Consider the following 20545-nt stretch of genomic DNA (forward strand, 5'->3'; position numbering starts at 1 on the left):
GTTCTGAATTCATTAAGAGCTCCTTTGAATCTCAAACACAGATCAAGTCAGAGTGACAATATTACAAGCAGATATAAGATGAGCTGATGAGCCAAAGAAGGTTAACAGAGAACCAGTTATGAGTTTGAAGTTATTACCTTTTTGCTGCTGTAAGCAGTTTAATGTTCAAAGTCTTAAAACCCCAGCTTAAGACAAAATAGTTCTCCCAAGTGCTTCAGCATAGCTATCATTTTTTAAAGGAACAAAAGTAAAATGCCATTTATTTTGGTGGAGAGAATTAGCTTTATTGCTTTTCTAATCTTTTTTTTTTTTTTTTTTTTTTGCTTTTCTAATCTTGATTTACTTCTTCAATCAGTGAACATTTATTGAATACCCAGCATATACCTCACACTGGACGAGACCCAGTGAAGAAGGCTCCTAAAAAATCTGCCATAAGGGAAGTTAAAAAGAAACAGCTATGAACATTAGATAGGAATACTTCAAACTTTAAAACAAGTTCATTTTTATATCTCCACCTCTCTGCACAACTGTCTGGATCCTCAAAGATTGGTGTCCAATAAATTGCCACTAATTGGCTGAAAACTAAAAGCAAAAGGAGAAGCACTGTGTTCTTGATTCTGGAAGACTTGCCACAGAAAATGTGAAAGAATGGCTGAATGGGTTTTACTCTGATCCTGAACATGCTGAAGCAGAGACTATTTAAACTGGAAGGAACAGTGAGCCCCCTCAAAAGCATGATGTCCACACCTGACACTGATCCAGGTATGTTTAGGATTGGTAACTGGGCAGGCCTGGCTGGAGAAGGTGACAAAGTCCAGCAATATGATGGATCACAGGTTTGCTGAGTAGAACAATAAGGGATGTTTTTACTCATCCTTTAGCACATGAAAGTCACTTACATTTTTCTGATCCGAAATGTATCAACTAAATAAATGGAATCAATGAAAGTCTTAGTTTAGGAAGTTGGATTTGGAAGGAACGTAAAACGTGGCTTACAGCATGTAGAGAAAAAGATGATGTAAAGGTTTTACAATATGTCTGTTAAAATTTTTTTTAAAGATTTTGTTTATGTATTTTACAGAGCAAGAGAGAGAGTGTGAGCACAAGTAGGGGGAGTCCCAGACAGAGGGGAAGAAGTAAGCTTCCCACTGAGCAGGGAGCCCTACAGGGGATTCAATTCCAGGACACTGGGATCATGACCTAAGCCAAAGGCAAATTAACCAACTGAACCACTCAGGCACCCCAGTCTGTAAAACTTTGACACTCCATTCTTCACGAAGCCAGGCCTAACTCTCCCCTCCTTGAATGTGGACTGAATAAAGAGATTCACTTCTTTTTAAAAAAATATTTATTTATTTATTTATTTATTTATTTATTTATTTATTTATTTGAGAGAGAGAGTGTGTGTGCATAGGCATGTGAGTGCAGGGGAGGGGCAGAGGGAGAGAATCTCAAGCAGACTCCCCATTAAGCACAGAGCTTAATGCAGGGCTCCATCCCACAACTCATGAGATCATTACCTGAGCCAAAAACCAAGAGTCAACTGCTCAATCAACTGAGCCATCCAGGTGCCCCTAAGTGACTCACTTCTAACAAATAGAATAGAGCAAAAAGAATAGTGGGTGACTTCCAAGGCGAGATTATCAAATTATAATTTCTGCCTGATAGGCTCTCTTGGGTCCTTCACTTCAGGGAAGTCAGCCCCTGTGTCATGTGGACACTCAAGTTGCCCATTGGAAAGGCCCATCTAGGGAGGAAAATGAGAACCTCCTACCAACAGCTAAGCATCAACCTGCCTTCCATATGCATGAGCCACTATGGGAGCACATCCTCCAGCTCATCAAGCCTTCAAATTACTGCACCCTTGGGATATCCTGACTGCAATTTTATGAGTGAGATCCTAAGCCAGATTCCCCAGTTAACCTATTCCTGAATCTCTGAGGCAGAAAAACTGCCAAGATAAGCTTGAGGATGATTTATGACACAGAATTAATAATCAACGCAGATGGTCAGGCTAACCTTTAAAATAGTTGTTGTAATAAGCTAAGACTTGGAATGTGGTCCTGGTCATGAGAATGGTCAGGAATAAATAGGCATAAAACATTATTAGGGGGACACCTGGGTGGCTCAGTGGCTGAGTGTCTGACTTTGGCTCAAGGCATGATCCCAGGGTCCTGGGATGGAGTCCTGCATCAGTCTAGTCTCCCCACAGGTAGCTTGCTTCTCCCTTGGCCTATGCCTATGCCTCTCTCTGTGTGTCTACATTTCATTTCATTTCATTTCATTTCATTTCATTTCATTTCATTTCATTTCATTTTTTAAATGAAATTTAAAAAAAAAAACATTATGAGGGACAAGACCTGGTGGTTTACTGAACAAAAGAGTAGAGGGAGACAGATAAAACAAGATGACTGAGAAAGTAGGAGGACAGTAGTAGCCATGAAAGAACCATCAGTAGGGAATGGGTGGGAGAAATGGCTTTAGGAAAAATCATCTCTTAACCTCATAACTGTAGAGCACTGGGTCAAATAAGCTGTAATGAGAATGATAAAATGTTGACTTTAGAAGACTGCATAGACATTGGTTAATTAAGAACCACCTCCTTTTGCAGAAAAAGCCAAGGCAGTCACAGAGAACCCTGTGTTTTAGAAGGCTGCATGCTTCTTGGTCTAATGCTCTTCTCCTGCCCTCTTGAAATTCTGAATAATTTTTGAAAACACACCCTGAATTTTCACTTTCCACCACGCCAGCCAATTAAACAGCTAGTGTGGTGTACACTCCAGCCTTTCCCTGTTAATTCTAAGAGAATTACATGATGAGTGTGGGATTACCTGTTTGTCACATAATCCAGAGCTTTGAGAGTGGGAGAGAATGGTTTGGTTCTTACTATATTGCATTATTTGTCACCATTTGTAATGTGTTCCTTTTAGTAACCATTATTCAGGTGGTGAATCATCATGATGGCAATTGGCCTGAAACACAGATCTCCCTTAAGTTGCTAGCAGGTGACATCCCTGATTTCCAACTGTGGGTTCTCCTTCAGAGGACATGTGAGGTCCCTTTGAGGAGACCCTGTACATCCATGAAGGCTAAATCCACTACTTGTAATACTGCAGGATATTGTATGGTATATCGTAAATCAACTCGTGTCATACCCGTTTACTGAGCCTGTTCTAACTTGAACAAATAGTGAAAAAAAAAAAGACACATTCTTCTCAATGAGTTCTAGTTCATGATAACTAATCTAGACATATTTTCCCAGAACTATTATCCTTGGGCAAGAAAAAACTATTATACAAAAAAAAAAAAAGGCCTTTTATTAGAAGCAAAGAGTATGAGGAGTGGAATATAGATACTTATCCTTGAAAAACAGACTCTAACATCAAACTTTTAAGAATAGTTCTACAGTGAAATGAATCAGTGTCAGCATCCACCTGCTTCATATTTTTATTCATAGCCCATGAGTTTTAGGTAGAGGTGTTTGAAACACGATGATATAATAAAATATAAAGTATTTGTAACCATAATTTATTTCTAGACCACTGCAATCTAATTATTAATGCTTGTAGCTTCATTTACTGAGGAGTAGGAAGGAAAACACGTAGATGCATCTGGTTGCAAGAGGTAGTAGCAAGCAACCATCCCTGTTTTAAGTGGAACCACAGCCATCGCTTCTAAACACACAGAATTAAACATTCAGATTCAAAGAACCATGAAGGGAAATGGGCTACGTACCCAGGGGTGGGTTTTTTTTATGATTGAGTAATTAGCTTTTATAATTAAGCAATTTGGGTGATAGAATGGCTTTTCCCCTGATTACCTAGCATTGTGGGTTGCTTCCTACTCTATTAGCAAAAAAGGAATCCTATTTTGCTCAAGGAGCGTGCAATACTGCAATTCCATAAGCGCGGGAGCAGGGCATCACATCCTCAGGTCCACGGATTCCCAGGTCTGCGGGACTACAGGGGGGTGAGAACCTCACCGCACTTGCTCAAGTTGGATGCAAAACATGGTGTGGTCACGGGTATGTCAAGTATTTCTCTGCCTGGAATACGGGCATCCTCTCTGCCCGGCCCTGGAGGCTCAACCCCAATGCCACCTCCTCCTAGAAGGCTTCTCCCAGCCACTCACCCGCCACACCTCCCACGCATCCTGCCTCTGGGAAGCCCTGCTAGCTACCCTTAGGTTTTTCATATCTATTATCATTCATCTTTCCTTTGACACATTTCAATCTTTTTTCCCAACATATTGGGAGGTTCTGGAAGGTGAATATCATCGGTGCCTTGTTGCTTTTGTATTTCCAACATATAATACACTGTGATGGGAGGCCTTCTGTGAGTCTTTGTTGACATCGTTGCTCTTAAGAACGTCTCAGTTTAGAGCCGCTCCCCTGGCACTGCCCACGTGATCTGAAAAACTGTCCCAAATATCTCCCCCGCTCACCTTGCTCCCACCGTCAGGCTAACCTCAGGAGAGTCTACTGGTACTTCACCATCATTCCATGTTTCACACTCATGAATCCCATTTATATCGTATTATTTATCTCCTCGGTGCAGGCAAGGAGAGTTCAGATCTGGATTTGGGGGACAATATTTCTAAATAATGTAAGATTGTCTGATAAAATTTATCTGAGGTTTTTAAATAGCATTTCTGTAGGGTCATTAAATAATAAAGAAATCTCCTGACTATGCTTTAATCTACCCGTCCCCCTCCCCGCACAAGAAGCAGGCTTTCACTAGAGCTATGCTCCTCCCTCTTCTTCAGTTAAACGTAATAAAAGTTCTGAAGACATATAACACCAATTAAAGGGCTTGCTTTAGAAATGTATATAATGTGCTCAGAGTATATGTGCCTCAGTGTGTATGGTACCTCATGCACGTGTTTGTACAATTTGTGAGACACTGTGTCTCCCCTTCTGTTGTAGCACTTAGCAGAATTTGTTTTATATTAAAATCGTCTATGTACATGTTTGTCCTCCTCCTCTAAATTGGACATGCCAAGCTTGAAGGGCCAGAGCTCTTTTTACTTGGACACTTCTGCTGCTTGAGCATACACAGTGCTTTGCATATGGCAGGTTCAAAGTAAATTTGGATTTAATTCCAAAGAGAGCATTCATAGCGATATGAAATATTAGGAGATACTCAAGCATGGCAGGTTTTGGCAAGAAAACCGTATCAGGTTCATGCTTACTTGAACTGCTCCTTCTGGATAGAGAGTGAATATCAGGGAGATTGCAATTGCCTATGAGCAGAAGTGGTACTTCCTACTCGGAGAACATGGCCAGGCTCACCGACACAGACAGTTCCAAAGCAGAAAAGACCTGGAGTGCCAGTGAGCTGGAAATTTACTTTCCTTGATTGATACACAGGCATATTCTTCCCAAACGATTCCTTAGAAGACTGTGTGTCGCTAAATTGTCACAGACAGACTTTTCTTTTAGATTAAAAAATCAAAAACTGTCTTTTCTGGTCCAGTCCTACCCTTCGATCAGTTCATTTTTGGGTGGTTTTTTTTTTTTAAGATTGATTGATTGATTGATTGATTGATTTTAAAGGATGAGAGAGAGAGTATGAGTGGGAAGAGGGCCAGAGGGAGGGAGAGAAACTCAAGTAGACTCCCCTCTAAGCATAGAGTCCATCATGGGGTTTGATCTCATGCCCCTGACCCTGAGATCATGACCTGAGCCAAAATCAAGAGTCAGATGCTCAACAGACTGAGCTCCCCAGGTGTCCCCCTACCCCCCTGCCCCCCGATCAGTTTTAGCACACCGAAGTAGCACATCTCCTGAGCCAGAGCCAACTCCAGGTGCCCTGCAGGTGCTCACGACATCTGCAGATCAGTAAAGCACTGGGGCAGGCAGTTTCATTTTCTGTCAAGCATCTCAGAAATCAATGTTCTAATGCAAATGGGACCAGAAAGGATTTATAAGAAGCATAGAATTCTGATTGAAGGCCTTCAGGTGGGGTCTGAGGACCCCCTTCCTTCACCCACAACCCCATAACACCTTTTCTCTTAAATCCCATTCCATTTGCTGGAACAGACTTCTGATGATGTGAAACTTTTCTCCAAATGAAAAATGGGACCTCTTTGAAGTTTATCTAATCACAAATACCTTTTTATTTAGATGATCTCTGGGACATATAGCAGGGAGAAGGACTTAGGCATTGAATATATTGGGTTTTTTTTTTTTTTCTGATTTTAGGGTCCATGTGTCCCAGGGTGCTTTCTAAGACACAGAGAACAAAAGTCCAGCCACTTTCAAACTAAAGGACACTAGCTGAGTACTGCAGAATAACTAACCTTTTCTATTCCCACTTCATTTCTAAGGCTTATAAGCATATTCAGTGACTTTTCTTTTCCTTTTGGAAGAAGAAAGGTTTAAAAAAAATCCTCCAAAATGCTCAAATATCCTCTCCTCCTTTAAACTCTGCTTTTCCTCTGCTTCTGCCCACCCCTCACCATCTCATCTGTGGAGTGGGTTACACAGGAAATCTCCAGGAGTCCTTACTGATTAAATATCCTAGATCAGTGTTCCCTTTCTAGGCTCAAACACATGAACTCAATCCGCTCAAGGTATTTTCCTTCACCTCTCACAGATCTATGTGGGATACCCTATAATTTTGAAGTGTCTGGCAAATTACTGTCCATTTAACATCCAGCTACATTCTATTTAACTCAAGTTTACTGCAGAGGGTGAGAAAATAACACATCTGATTAGAGTAGATTACTCTAATCAAAGGAATTAAGTTGTGGGTGTCTCTTAAGATGTGCTTAGCTTGGAGACAAGCAGGACGGGCTATCCAGATGTTCTCAGTAACTACCAGGGGATCACACTTCCCTTAGAGGATCATAATCATAATGTGGGCCTTCATTCTGGTGGTCTCTCCTGCCAGAAAACAGATCGTGCCTTGCATCTGCATGTGCACTTGGTCACCTGCTTCACTCTCAACCCCCAACTCCAAACCACAAATGGTAAAGATCATCAATACACAGAGAGGCTTCCAGAAAGAACCATAAGTCTACTTGGTGAATCTAAAGAGAATTCCTGAGTCACTCATGACCCTGTTAAAATGCAAATGAATAGATAGTGACTTTGCAAAGGAAACTAGGTGAAATGTAGGCTTATATTCCTTCCTCCAAAATTCCTTCTATCAAAATATATTTGGTGTAAATTAGGAAGTGCCTCGTCTCTGTGAGGTCAGTCATGCTCATATTTCAGTCAGGATCACCCAACTAGCATGTAAGCACCCAGGTTCCTAGGCTCCTTTTTTAAAAATGTTTTATTTATTCATGAGAGACCCAGAGAGAGAGGCAGAGACACAGGCAGAGGGAGAAGCAGGTTCCTCATAGGGAGCCTGATGCAGGACTTAATCCCAGGACCCCAGTATCATGACCTGAGCCAAAGGCAGACACTCAACCACTGAGCCACCCAGGCACCCTCAAAACTACTTTTAGAATAATAGCAACACTTATTTACTTTTTCATTGTTTTGATATTTGCACTTGATGCAAGCCATAATGGATAACACTGATGACACCTTAGTATAAATCAACACAGGGCCCACGCTAGGTTAGCAGTCACCGTGTCCTTACAGACACACATTCACAGCAAAAAGTCAAACTGCCAGTTTTACTTAAAAACATCCTTAATGAAGCAGAAAATTTTATAAATTCTATGAAATCACAAATCATGAGTACAAATCTTTTATACTGTGTGATGGAGTGGGAAGTTAATGCAAACACTTTTCCTCTTACCCAAGCATAATGATGTGAGAAGAATTTTATTTTATATTATAAAAATATATTTATATTTAAATATATTATAAAATTATTTTATTTTTATTTTATTTTATTTTATTTTATTTTATTTTATTTTATTTATTTTATTTTATTTTATTTTATTTTATTTTATTTTATTTTATAATTGTAAAACAGCACTCATGTGGTTGTTTGACCAGCAAGCTAAACCAGCTGGAGTTTGGTGATTTTTGTTTTGTTTTTTTTGTTTTTTTGGAGAACATCAGCTTTACTTGAAAGAAGGAGTGACAAACTATGGCTGTTCAGACTCAAGCATTTGATAGACATTGTCTTAGAACAGAACAAAGTAAACCTGTCATGTCAAAAAAACCCAACTAACAGCATTTCTTGCCAATGACAAAATTTGAGCTTTCCAGGGAAAATTAGAAATTTAGAAAATTCATCACTGTGAGCTTGACAGCTCCCTAATACTTGAAGACTTAATGGTGCTAGAAAATGTGATTTTTTTTCATATTGTATAACGAAATGTGTCACCATTTGGAAGATGTTGATAACCCAGTGAACCAATATTTTTGATGTGACCAAGGCAGGATATTATAGGGTCATGCATGCATGCAAGACTCACTCAAGGTGCAATGTAAAACTGTGCATCCTAATGCAACAGATTCCCAAGAGTTCACTGGTATGGTTTTAGGTTAGATATCACATGACAACTGACTTTGAAGGAACTACTACTAGTTGAGTTTCAGTGCAGTGTCAAAGAATTATATCCATACTATCCGAGTAGACTATTTGAAATGTTTAAAATATTGGAGCCCCTGGGTGGCTCAGTGGTTGAGAGCCTGCCTTCGGCTCAGGTCATGCTCCCAGGGTCCTAGGATCCAGTCCTGCATCAGGCTCCCCACATGGTGCCCTGCTTCTCCCTCTGCATGAGTCTCTGCCTCTCTCTCTGTGTCTCTCATGAATAAATAAACAAATATATATCAATAAAAATAAAATATTAAAAATATTAAAAATACTAAAATATCTCTTTCAACTATATATATATAAAGCCAGCTTTGTTTCATGTACTTCAAAGTAACATATCAAAACAGAGTAGATGCAGAGGTGGATATAAACTCCAGCTATTTTCTATGAATCTGAGATGTAAAAGAAACTTACAAAAATATAAGATAATGTCACTTCTCACACAATGGTTTTGCTTAGGGAATATATTTTTTAAAATAAAAAACACAGAGTTTTGGGGTCCCTAGGTGGCTCAGTGGTTGAGCGTCTGCCTTTGGCTCAGATCATGATCCTGGGGTCCTGGGATCCAGTCCCGTATCGGGGTCCCCGCAGGGAGCTTGCTTCTCCCTCTGCCTATGTCTCTGCCTCTCTCTGCATCTCTCATTAATTAAATAAGTAAAATCTTTTTTAAAAAAAACACACAGTGTATCTATTCACACGGAATGTATTTTTATTTCTAGAGGAATTGATGCATCACATTTTAATATTTTTTTTAATTTTTTATTTTATTTTATTTTATTTTTAAGATTTTATTTAGTTATTCATAGAGACACCGCTAGAGAGAGAGAGGCGGAGACACAGGCAGAGGGAGAAGCAGGCACCATGCAGGGAGGCTGACGTGGGACTCCATCCCAGGTCTCCAGGATCACACTCTGGGCTGCAGGCAGCGCTAAACCGCTGCGCCACTGGGGCTGCCCTATTTTTTTATTTTTAATGTCTAAGATGGTAAATATCTTCATACAAAATATAAGCTTTTAGAGGAGTTCTCAGTGCTTTTAAGAGGGTGAAAATTCCCTGCGACTACAGGGCTGAAAGCCTTCCCTTTTGGCTCTCCACATACCACACTGCAAAAAACATCCACTCACCTTCTCAAACATATGTGCAAAGGTGGCCCTCCAGGAAATCCTGACAGTGGAGTCATTTCTGTGAGGTTTGCAGAGGAGGTGGCAGTCTTGTCTCTTCTCTGTGCAGTCTCTCACCCACTCGGGCATCCTGGCCTGTTTTCTGTTGAAAACTGCAATATTTAAGTCATTCTTTTCCCATTTCCAAACAGGCTGGCATCCTATGTCTCTGTCTCACTGAGAACAAAAGGTGATATTTTCTAATAGAGGATGTCAAGCTCCTGTGTGGCACTCTAGTTATGTAAATCATAACCAGTGGGATACATTGGAGCAAGGGTACACCTAACCTCTCTGCACAATTTTTGCAACTACCCACGAATTTGTTAAAATAAGACGCTGTTAAAACCAAAAAGAAAGGAAGAAAGAAAAAGAATGTCAATCTCCAGCTGGCTTGTGTGAGAGATGCAGTTTTCAGGAGACCCTAACATTGCCATGCAGAAAGGTAAATACTTCCATGGGGCGCCTGGGTGGCTCAGTGGGTTAAGCGGTTGTCTTCTACTCAGGTCATGATCCCCCATCACCCTCCCACCCCACTCCTGGGATCTAGCCCTGCCCCAGCCGGGAGCCTGCTTCTCCCTCTCCCTCTGCCCTCTCCCCCTCCCTCATGCTCTGTTCCAGCTCTCTGTTTCTCTCAAATAAATAAATAAATAAATAAATAAATAAAATATTTTAAAAAAATAGACAAGAAAAGAAAAAAGAAAAAGAAAGAAAAGTAGATCCTTTCTTGGCATAGGTACACATGAAGCCCTTGCCCCAAGGTTAGAGATACATGTAGGGTACAGATGCAGTATTTTTCAAGCCATCAGAGGGAATGGATGGGATCTTTCTTAAAAACCCTCTAAAATTATTTCCCTGGACCTGGTCTTAACTTATGTACTTAGCATTGGCTACTGTCCCCAAGAAGGGAGAAGAGGAAGGGAAAGAAAGGGAAGATGTGAATGATGAAAGGGAAGAAGAAAAGAAGGGAGAGAAGGAAGAAAGACAGGAAGGATGGAGGAAGGGAGGGAGGAAGATAGGTCAAGTAGGGAGGCATTAATAGAATATGGTCCCTAGGTTTTAGGCACTGTTTTTTACATGTTTTCTCACAAAAAAGGAAGTTGGAAATATCAGAAAAGGAGACAGAACATGAAAGACTCCTAACTCTGGGAAACGAACTAGGGGTAGTGGAAGGGGAAGTAGGCGGGGGGTTGGGGGAACTGGGTGACGGGCACTGAGGAGGGCACTTGACGGGATGATCACTGGGTGTTATTCTATATGTTGGCAAATTGAACACCAATAAAAAATAAATTTATATCAAAAAAGAAGTTAGAGCGTGAAAGTGTTGGGTTGTTTTCCCACTACCAACTACCTAATAAGGAACAGTGTCAGGCTGTCTCTCCACAGCACATGTTCTTTCCAAATGGTGTCTTCCTTCTCTCTGAAATGCTTACCAACTTTTAATAGCGACAGAATGAAACAAAACAATGCTCACAAATGAATGCAAATCTTCAAATGCTTTTACCCTGCAGGGGCACAGATTTCCATACATCACCTAAAGAGTGTCCAGATCCTTTAGAAACGCGTAAGGGAGATAGGATGGTCTAGCTAATATTAAATAGATTTGTGCTAAGATTTTCATAAAATCACCAATATTCAGTAATTTTTAGTAATTTTATTTAGCGTTAGTAACATCTATGGAAAGCAAGCTCGTGAATGGATTTTTTCGTCCCAGGGATGACTTCACACTACTACTTTGAAAGCAAGCATTTTAAAAGGTTTGCTGGATGCCAGGAAAGGAACCTGGAGTTTTAGAAACATGTCTCTCAGATATTTGTAATCATCCCCACTTACCAGCTGAAGAAATGACAGTTCAGAGAGATAAGTGATTTGCTTAAATAGGTTGCAAGTAGCCAAGCTGGATGGCCAGCCAAGATATTTTTACAACCCAAACCACACAATTAACCTCTATGTATTAGTCAGTGTTATAATTGACCGTATAATGTTGGCATTATCTTAAATCTGGACCATTAGCTATAGTAATTAGAGACTCCATAGTTTTATCTTAAAAAGAGGTTAGTATATGCTACTATAATCATTATTATCCTAAAATGAGAATAAATTATTTTCAAGTCATTTGTAACTGAGACATATCCAAAATCACACGAAATTCTCCTACCTACTGTAAGATTAAAATAGAATATGTTCTCTGATAAAAACAATAGCTAGCCACTATTATGTGCCTGGTATGTGAATATTCTAAATATTCATGTAACAATTATACCCATATTATGCCCATTGTTTAGAGGTGACCGAGGCACACAGAGGTTACGTAACTTGTATGAGAGCCTGGTATGTGAATCTATGATTCCCAGCAAGGCCATCTGGTTGCAGAGCTCATGCTCTTAAACAATGAGATCTGCTAGTGCAAGCAAAACAGACACGTATGTGTGCATGCACGCACACACACATACATACACATTTAAGTTAAAAAATACAGGAAGACACAAGACTGCTAGTATGGACTCATTAGAAATGCCAGCGTCATGGAACACAGGATGATTGCTCTAGAATAAAGATCAAAGACAAATGATGATCAAATGCAAAACATGATCCATACATGAATCCTAGTCTGGGAAAAATAGAAGCTATACAGGACATTTGAGGACAATTTTGGAAAATTTGGGTATGGACTGTATATTAGATAAGATTGTTGTCTCAATGCCACACTTTACACTTTTGTGGTTGTACAAAAGAATGTCTGTGTTCTTAGATGCTGCATGCTAAAGCATTTGGGGGTGTAGTCTTGTGTTATCTGCAACTTTGTATTGAATAGTTCCAAAAAGAAAAAATTAAAATAAATGCACACACACACAGTGAGAAATAAGGCACAGTGAAATTAGATGATTCAGCTATAGGTCCAGAGAGAGGGAGAGAGAGATGTATTTGTGTTTACATGCGTACATACATGCACAGAATGAATGATAAAATAAGGAAAATGTCAAATAATTGTGTGTGAAGATTTCTTTCTCTCCCTAAAATCTGGGAAGTATACCCCTTTTAGCTATTCACCTCTCAAGCTTTCCCTGGACTCTATATCTCTCACATGCCAACTTGAATATAAATTCTTGCAAAATAACTTTCCCTTGAAATCCTAAATAGATTAATTCCATTCTTGAGGTCCTAAGCTCCCTCCTTTCCCAACCCCCACCCCACCTCCGCCCACATTGTTCATTTTCTCACAGCTTATCTCTCTTAAAAACTGCATTTTTTCCATGTCTCATTCTGGATGAGTCACACCTTTCTGGCATAGGAAAGCAGTTACCTAATGTTGATGTGTTTTGCTCACTAGGCTGCTATTTACCAGGGCAGGTGGTAAGAAGAGACTGTGGATCCCTGGGATTCACTGCAGGTGGTGGTCTGGAACTGGAAACATTTAATTAAAGATCCACCTTTTTCAATATCACTCTATCTGCATTCCAATCTCCCATCTTCTGTTGGCTTTTTACCAACAGAAATGAAGCTGGTTTCTGAATTTGGCACCTTGAGGCTTTGTTCTGGAACCTGTCTTCTGCCTCAAAGCGCTTCCCTAAAATCTCTAATTCAAAGCTTTTATGGAAATGAAGAGTATTTTATGGAAATGAAGTTACCATTTTGACTACCTTTGCAGAGTCTTACGTGTGGATCCTGAAGAAAATTAATGCAAATTATACCCATGTGTGATGAAAAGGGAAAGTATGTCTCTGATGAGACCTAATAGTGATTTTTCAAAATAGAGAAATCTTGTTTCTCTAACCAGCCAGCAAAAAGGGAAAAACACACATCTTCTATTATTTCTAAATTTTATTTTTGCCTTTGCTAATGACCATGGTGAATCTTACTTCCTACCTTTGATCAGTTGGTCTCTTACACTCTTGAGTCATCTCTTTGAGGTGTCAGAAAAGGCATGTGATAGAGGATAGAGATGACACCGAAGATAAACATGTGGAGTGTTGGAAATGAAGATACACCATGTCACAATTGCAAATCCACACAGCAGACAGTGGGCAACATGAACAAGTTTAATGAGTCTGGATGTAAAAACCATCCTTCCCTTTAAATGTTAGAATCTTTCCATGTGTTCCTCTGGAAGCATGGGGCTCTATGAGTTTAACTTTTATTTTCTCACTTTTAGTAGCAACCTAGACAAAGCGAAATACTTGTCTAAGAAAAACAACAATGCAAGTGAAATGATAAATAACAACTGACATGCATCCAGCTTCAGGGTCAGGGAGACAACAGGGAACCGGGGAGATGGAGGTGGGCTGCAGGGAGTGGGCGCCACGTAGAGGGAAGTCACTGCTCAAGGTGAGTGGACTGTCCACAGGTGCAATGGGAGCTCTCTGGAGATAGATGATATTCTTTCAAGAAAAGCTGCAAATATATATTTTGTGGTAAAATCTCCAGTTTTTAAATACCATATGATCCAAGAATTCCACTACTGGGCATTTACCCAAAGGAAAAAAAAAAAAAACACTAGTTCAAAAGATATAGGCACCCCTACGTGTAGTGCAGCATTATTTACAGTAGCCAAGATATGGAAACCGCACAAGCATCCATCAGAAACTGAATGACCATAAAAGATGGGGATATACTCAATGGAAGATGACTAAAAAAAGAAAAACTTGCCATTTGTGCCAACAGGGATGGACCTAGAGAGTATTATGCTAAGTCAAATAAATCAGACAGAGAACAACAAATACTCTATGATTTCACTTGTATGTGAACCTGAAACAACAAAGCCAACAGACTCTTAATTACAGAGAACAAACAAAGTGATGGTTGCCAGAGGGGTGTGTGTGAAGAATGCATCTAAATAGATAAAAAGGATACCAAGGTACAAACTTCCAGTTATAAAATAAATCCTGGAGATTAAGAAGCACAACATAGAGGATACAGTCGAAAATATTGTGCTAACATAGTATGGTGACAGGTGCTGACTACACTTACTGTGGCGAGCACTGGATAATGTATAGATCAATATGTTGGACACCTGAAACTAATATAACATGGTGTGTTATACTTTAGTAAAAAATTACAATAATAAAAAATTTTCAAATCCTCCCTATTTTTGAAAAAAGGTATATGAGCTGCATTCAATTTCATCACTAATGCTGCCCTGGATGGTCTCCGTTTTATGTATAAATGAAGTGACATTGTCGCGGGCATAGAACCCGCACCATGTGATTGGCTCAAACTGCAATAGCAGTGATAGAGGTTTATTTTTTTTTTAAGATTTTATTTATTCGTGAGAGACAGAGAGAGAGGGGCAGAGACACAGGCAGAGGGAGAAGCAGGCTCCATGCAGGGAGCCTGACGTGGGACTCGATCCCGGGTCTCCAGGATCACGTCCTGGGCTGAAGGCAGGCGCTTAACCGCGGAGCCACCCAGGTGTCCCAGGGATAGAGGTTTAACACAACCAAAAGTATTATTTCCTGGAAGATTTGCGTAGCCGATGAAAACGGTTGTAAGAAAGGTGTTTATAGGAGGAGCCGACGTCACTTTCAGTTAAGAGTATAAAATCCCATGACGTTCAAGGTCCTGTGGCCTTTTAAATTCAGGGAGACAATAAGCCAACTGACTCAAGCAAAGGAATGATTTCCACTTGGCCTGAGATCACTGACCAACTTCCTGTTTAAAGCTGAATGACAGAAGGCAAGGAGCACAACTGCAGAAAAACAAGTCACTTGCCCCAAGTGCCATGGAAGACGGGCACCATGAATGCCCACGGACAGCGCAAAGGCCTGCTTCCTCATGTGAACAACGAGTCGTGGTGTTTGCCTTTCCCTGGAGTGGAGCGTGCTGTTTGCCTTGGCAGCCGCAGCCTGCCCACAGAGAGAGCCCTGGCGCACAGGATTTCTGTGAATTGTCCGTCCTACCCTGGAATTATTAGCCCACAGGAGACAGAGTGAAGGGGACAAGGAGATGTGACCCCGCCACCTGCCCAGCTCATCTCTTGTCTCTAATTGTGAGAGTAGCCTCTGCTCGCCCTGTTCCTCCCATGGGGAGCAAGAGGTGGCTTCAGGGTTCCAGCCAGCGAAGGAGCCCACAGGTGTGGGAGGCGGCCTGGAAGGGCTGGGGGAGGCCGCTGGCCCGGGCTGCCCTGGCAGGAGCGGGGGGGCCGGCGTCCAGCCTGCCAGGCGTCCCAGCTGTGCGGCTCAGGCCCTCTCAGCCCTAGTGGAGGCCTGTCTCACTGCCCAAACGAGGCAGCTTGTTTGATGCACCGTATGTTGGACAGAAAGAGTATACTTTGCCTTGAAAAGAAAAAGAGAGAGGGAGAGAGTAAGTGAGAGAAAGGAGGAACAGCAGATCAAATGATCATTTCCTAGATTTTGTGTCTTCCCCCACTTTCTAGCTAACAGCCAGCTGGCTGATGATTTATTCAGAGTGGGGCGACCAGATCTTCCTTTCTCGGCTCCCACCAACCCCGTACCCCACCCCAAGGACATGCCTCAGGACAGGCGAGAGCCCACTCTGGATGGATGGATGGCTGTAATAAAAATGAGCAGGGGACTTGACGGGATGAGCACTTGGTGATATGCTATATGTTGGCAAATTGAGCCCCAATTAAAAATAATAAAAATAATAAAAATAAATAAAAATTAAAAATTTTTAAGATTAAAAAAAGAGAGAGAGAGCAGGGGCCAGGAGTTCATGCCTGTGGCAGAGGGAATCTGAGTTCCCAGCCTGAAAAAGGCCAGTTGCAAAAGAGCAAGGTCGCAGGCCAGCAGGTCAGTAGGACCAAAAACTACACTTGTTCCTTCTTTTCTCCTCTCCTCTCCTCCCCTTCCTGCCCTCCCCTGCTCCTCCCTCCCCTTCTGGTCCCTTCTGTTCTCTCCCTCTCCCTGTTCCCCTGCCTCGTTCTCATGCTCTCTCTCCCTACTCATGGACATTGCACACTGGTGGAGTTTTGTTTTGTTTAAACAGGCCCCACCCAGAGCCTCACCCCACCCTGAGATGCACCTGAATGGAGGTCCCCTGTGCCTATGGTGGCCACTGGGAATGTGTTTCACAAAATCCCCAGCAAACTAATGGTGTTTGGTCTCCTTTGTTCACTCTGTGACTCGAGGCTAAGGCCTACAGCCGTGCGCCGAGCACAGCCAGGTTACCTGCAGCCCTTCCGTGAGCCTAGCAGAGAACTGCAAGTTACCGAGGGAGATCTGCAAACACCTTCCGGAGGACAGTAATTGGAATCGCTGTTCTCTCAACACACAGCCCCGAAGCTCTGAAGCCAGGACTAATTTCTTTCCACGCAGGAACAACAGGAGAATGAGAGAGTGAATGAGAAGCAGGAAGAGAGGGACAGGCTCAGAGAAAATTCTTGCTTCCAAGCCACAAAATAATAATAATAAAATGAATTAAATGATAATAAAGATAATGTTTGAAAAGATCTCTTTGAGCAGGACCCCTAGTGTCAACATGTTCGCATGACTGCGTTGAAGGTAAGCAGGAGGCCAGGCCAGGCCGAGGCCGGGGAGGCGTCTCACGCTGAGTCGCACAGGGCAAAGGCAAAGTGAGCCCATCCTGATGCCCACAGAGCAGGTCCGCCGGCAGGGAGGTGCTGTCACAGAGGCCCTTTGGTGGCCCGGCCTGTCTCTCGGTCACCCACAGAACTCCAGATACTTACAACCTGGCCTTTTAGATGTTTACAAAGGATCAGGTTTTCTTTGGCTCAGTGGGAGACCTGGCCGGAGGCTTCTGTGCCGTGAACTAAATTGCCAATGTCTAACAGTACCCGGACTCCCAGCGGTGCTGTGATGTCATGGGTCTGCTTGGCCTGGGCCCAGTTTTGGGACCTTGGAGAAGCCCTCACTTCTCTGGCCCTGGATTCCTTAGTTTCTAAAATTGAGGGGGGGTGGGTAGTTTTTTCTTGTTATATCAGCTTTACTGAAATACAATTCACTTGCCATAAAATTTACCCTTTTAAAAAATGTACAGTTCAGTGCTTTCTAGTATATGCACAGGGTTGTGCAAACATCACCACTATCTAATTTCAGAACATTTTCACCAACCCAGGAAGAAACTGTACCATTTAGCAGTAGATCACATTCCGCCCCCCATCCCCTTGGTCCCTGGCAACCATTAATTTACTTTCTGCCTCTATGGATTTGCCTGTCCTGGACATTTCATATAAATAGAATCATATGTCCTTTTTTGTTTGGCCCCTTTCACTTAGTATAATGGTTTCAAAGTTCATCTGTATTACAGCATGTATCAATACTTCCTTCCTTGAAGCCAAATAATTCCATTGTGTGGCTGTATCGCATTTTGTTTATCCATTCATCTGCTGATGGACATTTGGGTTATCTCCACTTTTTGGCTATTATAAATGGTGTCTCTATCAACATTCACGTAAAATTTTGTGTGTGGACACATGTTTTCTTCTGTCTTCGGTATGTACCCAGGAGTGGAACTGCTGGGTCCTCTGGTAACTCCAGTTGGCATCTTAAGAAACTGCCAGACTGGGATCCCTGGGTGGTGCAGCGGTTTGGCACCTGCCTTTGGCCCAGGGCGTGGTCCTGGAGTCCCGGGATCGAATCCCACATCGGGCTCCCGGTGCATGGAGCCTGCTTCTTTCTGCCTGTGTCTCTGCCTCTCTCTCTCTCTCTCTCTCTCTCTGTGACTATCATAAATAAATTTAAAAAAAAAAAAAGAAAGAAACTGCCAGACTGGTTTTAGTCACATCATTTTACATTCTCACTGGCAGTGTTGAAGGTTCCAGTCTCTCCACATCCTCATCAACACTTGCTATTGTCTGCCTTCCATTTTAGCTTTTCCTAGTGGGTTGGAAGTGTTTACTTGTTGAAGTAGACTTGCAAACAGTCTCCCACTAGGATCACGGGTACCTCATAGTGATTTGGTATTTTTGTATGTTACGAAATGATCCCCACAATGAGTGTAGTTACCACTTGCAGCCATACAAAGTTGTTACAATATCAGGGACTCCATTCTACATGCTGCACATTACAGCCTCATGACTTACTCACTTCATAAGTAGGAGTTAGTACTTCCCCAAAATAGGCAAGGCACCTTCCCCTATTTTGCCGGTCCCCTCCTCCTCTCTGGTAACCAATAGTTTGTTTCCTATGTCTATGAGTCTATTTGTTTTGTCTTTTTTTTTTTTTTTTTTTTTTTAGAATCCACATATAAGTAAAACCATATGGTATTTTTCTTTCTCTGACTTATTTCACTTAGCACAATATTCTTTAGGTCCATCCCTGTTGTCACAAATGGCAAGATTTCATTCTTTTTTATGGCTGAGTAATATTCAATGATATCTATACACTACATCTTCTTTATCCATTCATCTATCAGTGGATGCTTGGGGTTGCTTCCATATCTTGACTATGTAAATAATGCTGCAATTCACATAGAAGTGAATATATTTCTCTGAGTTGGTGTTTTTGTTTTCTTTGGATAAATATGCAGAAGTGGAATTACTGGATTGAATGGTAGTTCAATTTTTAATTTTTTGAGGAAACTCCATACTGTTTTCCATAGTAGCTGCACCAAGTCCAAGTTCTGCTCCTATCAACAGTGTACGAGGGGTCCCTTTTCTCCACATCCTCTCCAACATTTATTATTTATCTTTTGGATAATAGCCAATCTGATGGGTAGAAGATAGTATTTCATTGTGGTTTTGATTTGCATTTCCCTGATGATCAGTGATATTGAGCATCTTTTCACTGGCCTATCGCTGTCTGTATGTAGTCTTTGGAAAAATATTTATTCAAGTCCTCTGCCCATTTTATAGCCAGGTTGTTTGTTTTCCTATATTTAGTTGTATAAGTTTTATATATATTTTGCATCTTAACCTCTGTTGGATGTGTGATTTGCAAACATCTTCTCCCATTCAGTATGCTTTCATTTTGTTGGTGGTTTTCTTCACTGTGCAAAAGCTTTTTAGTTTGATGTAAGTCCATTTCTTTATTTTAGTTCTTGTTGCCCTTAACTGAAAAGACTGGGCCAAAAAATATTAGTAATAATGCTTAGATTAGTGTCATAGATAACTACCTATGTTATCTTCCAGGAATTTTATGGTTTCATGTCTTACATTCAAATCTTTAATCCATTTCAAATTTATTTTTCTATGTAGTGTAAAAAAGTGGTCCAGTTTCATTCTTTTGCATGTAGCTGTCCAGTTTTCCCAACATCATTTATGGAAGAGACTGCCTTCTCCAGTGTATATTTTTGCCATCTTTGTCATATATTAATTGACTATATATGAGTGGTCTTATTTCTAGAATCTATTCTATTCCATTGATCTATATGTCTGTTTTAATGCCAGTAGCATACTGTTTTGATTACTACAGCTTTGTAATATACTTGGATCAGGGAGCATGAAATCTCCAGCATTCTTGTTCTCCCTCAAGATTGCTTTGGCTATTCAAAGTCTTTGGTGGTTCATACAAATTTTGGCACTCCTTGTTCTAGTTCTGTGAGAAACACCTTTGGTATTTTGATGGGGATCGCATTGGATCTAAAGATGGCTTTAAGTAACACGGACATTTTAACAATATTAATTCTTTCAATCCATTAGCATAGTATATCTTTTCATTTATTTACTTATTTCCACTTTGTTTATTTATTTATTTATTTATTTATTTTTCATGATAGTCACACAGAGAGAGAGAGAGAGAGAGGCAGAGACACAGGCAGAGGGAGAAGCAGGCTCCATGCACCGGGAGCCCGACGTGGGATTCGATCCCGGGTCTCCAGGATCGCGCCCTGGGCCAAAGGCAGGCGCTAAACCACTGCGCCACCCAGGGATCCCCCACTTATTTCCATTTATTAATTGAAGAACTTGTCTTCAATTTCTTTCATCAGTGTCACAGTTTTCAGAGTACAGGTCTTTCACCTCCTTGG

General features: G+C 41.2%; 1 protein-coding gene across 1 annotated transcript in view; it reads right to left on the minus strand.

Moving 5' to 3' along the window:
* The window catches only part of LOC119871597, a 150020-nt gene that overhangs the window by 112004 nt on the left and 17471 nt on the right, over positions 1–20545 (minus strand). Inside the window, exon 3 of the mRNA XM_038535468.1 lies at positions 9629–9767. Within this exon, the coding sequence (XP_038391396.1) occupies positions 9629–9767 (139 nt within the window). The remainder of the gene's footprint in view (positions 1–9628; positions 9768–20545) is intronic.

The sequence above is a fragment of the Canis lupus genome, chromosome 4 (assembly GCF_011100685.1).
Source record: "Canis lupus familiaris isolate Mischka breed German Shepherd chromosome 4, alternate assembly UU_Cfam_GSD_1.0, whole genome shotgun sequence".
NCBI lineage: Eukaryota > Metazoa > Chordata > Mammalia > Carnivora > Canidae > Canis > Canis lupus.